This window comes from Impatiens glandulifera, chromosome 4 (assembly GCF_907164915.1).
Source record: "Impatiens glandulifera chromosome 4, dImpGla2.1, whole genome shotgun sequence".
NCBI lineage: Eukaryota > Viridiplantae > Streptophyta > Magnoliopsida > Ericales > Balsaminaceae > Impatiens > Impatiens glandulifera.
In genome coordinates this window covers 24,928,100-24,934,902 of record NC_061865.1, presented here as the reverse complement: position 1 = coordinate 24,934,902, position 6,803 = coordinate 24,928,100, and the positions used below count along the sequence as shown (strand labels likewise).

Sequence of the window (6,803 nt, the reverse complement as noted above, 5' to 3'; positions counted from 1 at the left end):
AAAACTTTTTAACTTTGATTGAATAATACGAGTGGGTAATTTTTTTTATTATTTTTGTAGATAAAATGTGTAATAATAAAACATTGAATTTATTTTTGTAAGGAAAATTGTTTAATAAATCTCGAAAAAGATTTTTGTCACGAGCACTTCTATAATTAGGTAATGAAAACGACAAAACTTAAAACAAGTACTGAAAGGTCAAGAGCCTAAAGCAAGTAATGAAATGTCAAATTCATTCTTGTCATATTCATTGTGAAAATTCTTTAATTAAATCATACTCTCAAATCTTTCACCCTCTCAATGGAAAAATGGAAATCAGATCGAAGTTTGGTTGAACAATTTTAACCTTTACGAATAATTAATATTTTTTTAATTAAACTTCCATCTACTCCTCAGACTTAATTTTCCTTGATAGATCAACTTGTTAAGTCGAAGAGTTCATACAAACTAGTGATTCGTCGTGTAGGGTTTTTTGTCTCCATTTTGAACCATGAGACTGAGTTACAAAAATGTTCATCTATTTCTTATGAGGGATTTGTTTTGGACAGAGTGGTTTTATATTTTGGTTAAATTTTTCAATATTTTGTTTATATTGTTTAGTTTTCTCGATTTAATTTTTAGTTATGTGCTATATTATTATGATAATTTTACTCAACATGGAAACATCTAAGATTATACACAAATGGTACCAAATAATTGAAGCACGATTATTGAAAAAAAATATTGTAAATTTAAAATAAGTTTTTTAATAGTGATAAAATTTTAATTGTGACAACAAAAATATATGTTGTAAGAATAAATTATTTGGATGTAAATAAATCAAATTTTCTTCATTTCTATCTAACAAAAAAAATGGAAGATCTCTCTACTTCTTCTTCTTCTTCTTCCCTCACGTTCTTCTATGATGAGCAACTTAGTTATGCCGATATACTTCCTCCTGCCGAGATAACCAATGATATATATGCATTCGTACGGATATGCTTTCTGTAAAGATAAGATGATATATATATGCATTCATACGGATATGGTTTCTGTAATGATGGAAATGTATGATTTCTATTCAGGTTAGGGAAAGGATTGAAGTGGCCGTACACAATTTCCTGAAGATATTGAGTTCTCCGACTTCTGCAATCTCAGATCTTTCTCTTCCGTTATTTTGTTTGAGTTCTAGGTTATATATTCATTCCCTTACTACGAACTTAGATACTCATAATTGTTCAACTGAATGTTTTACTATCTTTCTGCAACTAGGAGCTAAATCAAGAGGTTGTGGAATGTGCTGCATGTGGATCATCAGTATTAGTATATTGTATATATCTTGTTACCTTGTTTAGATTCCTAGATTAGTGGGTTACCTTGTTTAGATTCCTAGATTAGTGGTTTACCTTATTAAGAGTCTTTTGACTAGTATATATTGTAACATTGTTTATCAATAATAACCATGGGATTAATCTCTATCATGGTATCAGAGTAAAGATCCTCTCAAGATCATCAATCGAATTTTTTTTTTTTTCTCTTCCTCCCACCTTGCTGCCTCACGCACAAACTTCTAATGTCTGTCCCACCTACTAATTCAGACTCCTCCTCCAATCAAAGTCAGACGCCCACCACCATGTCTGTTTCTCAATACCACTCTGCTTTCTCTGTTAACAATCTCCGCTCCATAATTCCTATCACCCTAGAGATGGGTAGCGAGGAATATCTCTCTTGGGCAGACCTTCTCGAAAACCACTGCTTGATTCACAATGTTTACGAACATCTCAAACCAAAAACTCCCAACGCCTCCGAAACACCTTCAACATCTTCCGAGACCGACTCTCTTCTGTGGAAACGCCTTGACGCCCTTGTCAAGCAATGGATATTTGGAACAATATCCAAGGATCTACTAAACACGATCCAAAAACCTGGTATGACGGCTGCTCAGGCTTGGGAACGTTTAGCGAATATATTTCAAGATAACACAGGTTCTCGCGCTATGTATCTTGAAAATAGGTTTTCTCAAATTCGTCTCAATGATTTCCCAAACATGAGTGCTTATTGCACTGAATTGAAGATGATTGCGGATCAACTTGCTAATGTTGATTGCCCCGTTTCTGAAAATCGACTGGTGTTGCGTCTACTTGGGGGTTTGAATGAAAACTACGAAACAATCGCCACCATAATAGGTCAAAAGAAGCCTCTCCCATCTTTCTACGATGCTAGATCTGATTTGCTCCTTGTTGAAACAAGGAAGGATGAATTCGTCCACACAAACACCTCTTTTATTGCCTCGGACGATCGTAGCCAAGGCCGCGGAAACAACTCTAGCCAATCAGCCCGTGCTACCGGCCAGCAGCAGCAGCAGGGCACCTCTAGCGCGCAGGAACAGGCCGGCCAGGGCCGAGGACGCAGCCAGCGCGGCAGAGGACGCGGTCGCAACACCAGCCGCACATACCACCAGCAGCAGCAATTCTGGCACGCATCTGGTCAACAGCAACAAGGCGCCTCCTGGCGCGGTTCTGGCTATCAGCAGCAACACACTCGGACAGCAGGAGCAGGCGTACTCGGTTCTCGGCCACAGCAGGCCTACATGGCTGAGACGAGCCAGCAGCAGCCCCAAAGTTACGTTGCAACCGATATCAATCAGGCGATGCACACTTTATCCCTTACTCCGCCTGACGATACTTGGTACATGGATTCGGGAGCAACTTCACACATGACACCCAACTCAGGTAGTCTCTCGCCTTATTCTAATTTAAATTGTGTTAAAAATATCATTGTTGGGAGTGGACAGGAAATCCCGATTCGCGGTATTGGTAAAACTAACTTAAAACCACCCTTACCACCCTTACTTCTAAACAAGGTAACCCACTAATCTAGGAATCTAAACAAGGTAACAAGATATATACAATATACCATGGGATTAATCTCTATCAATCAGGTTATGCTATTACAGGAGACTTGGCTTTGTTAGAGAAATTGGTTGCAAAAACCGATGCTCGATACATCATTGTGGTGGAGAAGGTAAGTAAACAAACATATTGATTCCATATTTCATTTATGTACTCAAAATGGTTTAATTGTTATATATATATAGTAATCCCCCACAGTTCAATGGATTCCTTAGCACGCCATATTCCAGAGGCTAGTTGAAGACTGTATTTTTAATCAGATACCCAGACATTGCTACAAGGTAATAGTAATAATATCCCATGAGTTGATTTTACCTTATGCTGATTAAAGAGAAATATTATATATTTCATTTGAGTTCAAATTAGCCGAATTTGTATGCTGTTAGTTCTTCTATATGCAATTTGATCATTGAATAATACTTTATTCAACTTGCACTAACACATTGATGATTAAAGGACATAAAATAACAGTGCGATTCAAGACAAAATATTACAGGCAAAAATGAGACAGAAGTGATAAGTTAATGAGCAAAAATGAGATTAATTTGCTTCAAAATGAAATAAGTTAATGGTAAATGATTTGATTTTTTCCTTTATATGAATGTAAATTTGCATAATTTGATATCGTTTGGGGGCACATAGGTTCATTTTTTCTTCATTAAATTCTTTTATCAATTGGGCTGTGTTCACTCCTTCTTTATGGAAATGATTTTAGAAGGGCTTGAGCGAAAGTGAAGATATGGTTGATTTATTATGACTTGTGTATTTTCTTTTTAACTTGGTATTTGTGGATGTACAAACATTGAGTTATTTAGATAATTATTCTATTAAAATCTATAGAATGGGCTACTCCGAGTAAAAGTATTGTTGACCAAATTTAACTAAATATATTTTATGTCATTATTTACTGTATTTTCTACCGTTTTATAAGTTTGTGTAAATTTATAGTTTTTATTCTTCCTGCACCGTTTGAGCCGTGCTTATCCAGAGTTGCCTATTCTTGGCCTGGTTGACTGGTAGGACATTATATAATACTGAGTTCGTTGTCACATAAATTCCATACATTTATATTTGTATGTTGACATTCAAGGAATCCAGCAGGACTGGCAGTTTTATGTACATTCAAATATGGAAGCATTGGAATGGGACTGGAGGCATATAAATATGGTGCTTTCTTTAGTTCTTTTGATGTTTAAAGTTGAATAAAATTGGACTAACTATCTTTATGGCAGCTTGCAATGTTAAATGGCTAGGAATTCGAAGAGATGATTTGGAACTCATACCGGAACAATCTTTCATTCCTCTCAAACCACGGGACCTTCAAATAGCGAAAAGCTTGTTGTCCTTGGGGATTTTACAGGTTTAAAATTGAAGGCCAAATTTTAGTTTGTCGGGCTTAATATAAACAGGTTATTGATGAGAAGTTAGTTAACTAATTGTAGGAGAAGTATAGAGAAGAAGTTGAAATGATGGTTGAGAGGGGTCAAAGAGCAGAGATTGAAGCTCTCTATTTCCATGGATTTGATTTCTTGGGTAAGTACTTGGCAAAGAAAATTGTTCAAGCAAGCTAAATATGATATAGCATATACGAAAGATCTAGATCTTTTTATTTGATTGTCTGGCTTGTTTTGGGTTGTTAATTTGCATAGTTAACCCATTAGGATAACTCAAATTGTCAAAGTAGATGCTTAAAATGTTATAGATTTAATTGACTAATGGATTCAATTTTAACTTTAAATATTGTGGAGGGGACATTTTTCAAATTAATAAAATGAAATAATAATATAAATGGAACATGTTTAAAATAAAATTATTAATTACCTCAATTGACATATATTAGAGAAGTTTGATTTCTATTAAAAATCCTTTATATTAACAATTTATATGGTATGAATTAGGGTGGGGAAGAGGTTTGATTTAGTCGGTTTATTTCTCAAAAAATTCATTCCAACAATTAGTGTTGGTTTTTTAAATTTTTTATCCGTTTGTTGACGATTATAAGATTGGTTTAGTTGGTTTATCAGATTTTGAATGTCGATTTTGATAGTCGAAGAATTAACAAATATATATATATATATATATATATATATATATAATATAATAAACTAACAAATGGAAAAAATTAATTTATAAATATTTTTGTAATTAAAATTCTTATAAATTATGTAATAAAACGACGATTAAATTTAAAAGAAAATTTGTTAGAATATTAATAATTCAATAAGTTTAAAAAAAATTAAATATATGCTTGTTAAAATTCACACCCTTAACACACAAAAAAAGATCATTTTTTATCGTTACTATTACGGTAGAAAGAGGTATAATAAAAAAGATTATATTCAAATATGAATATAAATTGTCCGTTGGTTAATTAATTTGTCGGTCTTTTATTATCTAATTGTCAACTAAACTAGTTAAGGGTAGGTACAGAAAATTATGATCGAGTCAAAACTTATGAGGACGATTACTTACCCCCTAATATGAAGGGTCTATATAGTATTGATATGGTATAAACTATAGAATATAAAATATACAAAGTTTTTTTTGGATAAATAATTAATTCTTATTCAAACAAGTAGTTACATATAAAATATTAGTGTTGGATTTTTAAAAATTTTATCTGTTTGTTGACGGTTATAAGATTGGTTTAGTTGGTTTATCAGATTTTGAATGTCGATTTTGATAGTTGAAGAATTAACAAATATATATATATATAATATAATAAACTAACAAATGGAAAAAAAATAATTTAGAAATATTTTTCTAATTAAAATTCTTATAAATTATGTAATAAAACGACGATTTAATTTAAAAGAAAATTTGTTAGAATATTAATAATTCAATAAGTTAAAAAAAATATATATATATATGCTTGTTAAAATTCACACCTTCAACACCAAAAAAAGATCATTTTTATCGTTAATATTACGGTAGAAAGAGATATAATAAAAAAAATTATATTCAAATATGTATATAAATTGTCCGTTGGTCAATTAATTTGTCGGTCTTTTATTATCTAAATTGTCAACTAAACTAATTAAGGGTCAGTACAGAAAATTATGAACTAGTCAAAACTTATGAGGACGATTACTTACCCTTAATATGAAGGGTCTATATAGTATTGATATGCTATAAACTACAGAATATAAAATATACAAAAGTTTTTTTGGATAAATAATTAATTCTTATTCAAACAAGTAGTTACATATAAAATATTAATTTGTAAACTATAAAAAAAAAATTGAAGGCTAAATAGTATAACAAATTTATAAAAATTAAAATTTTAATAGTAAAGAATCAAACGGTCTTGAATTTTATATAAGATCTTGTTTTAGTTTAAGTAAAACAAGCTGAGCAAACCAATCATACAGAGTCAAATTATTTTTTCAATTGACGATTATTAGGTATCAAACGTTCTATTATAAACTAAGAGTATTATTCTTATTATAAAAATTAAAATATCATACTTAACCAAAATATTACATCAATTTATATTTGAATAATGAATAAAAAAAATATACAGAATTTTTTTTTTATCTAAGCACGAACAAAAAAAATTATCACTTATTTCATCTTCTAGCCTAACGACAATAAGAGGTGGATATTAACCCTAAGGTTTTGGGTTCAAGTCCGTCAATCCTTAGTTAAGTGTGTTTGTGGGATACATACTTAATCCGTTTCACATTAAAAAAAAAAAAACTTGTCTCTCTCCTTATGTTTATATAAAATATAAGAATATAATATAAAGATAAAAAAATAAGTATTCTTTAATTATTTCAATTAAAGTAATAATATTAACTTTTATTTTATTTAACTTTTTTTTACCATTATTATTTTCATTTTTTTAATAATATATTATCATTATTTAATGAGACTTTTATATTTTATATTATCTTTTAAAATATTAATTGA

The 6,803-nt window shown here is 30.8% G+C and overlaps 1 protein-coding gene across 1 annotated transcript; it reads left to right on the top strand.

Annotated features, from left to right (window-relative positions):
* Positions 1-1,024: 1,024 nt before the first annotated feature.
* Positions 1,025-4,563, top strand: LOC124934978 (meiotic recombination protein SPO11-2-like). The gene is made up of 7 exons (XM_047475453.1): positions 1,025-1,064; positions 2,921-3,003; positions 3,107-3,178; positions 3,840-3,907; positions 3,982-4,058; positions 4,124-4,251; positions 4,334-4,563. The coding sequence occupies exons 1-7, from the start codon at positions 1,025-1,027 to the stop codon at positions 4,460-4,462; spliced, it is 597 nt and encodes a 198-aa protein (XP_047331409.1). The 3' UTR covers positions 4,463-4,563.
* Positions 4,564-6,803: the final 2,240 nt, after the last annotated feature.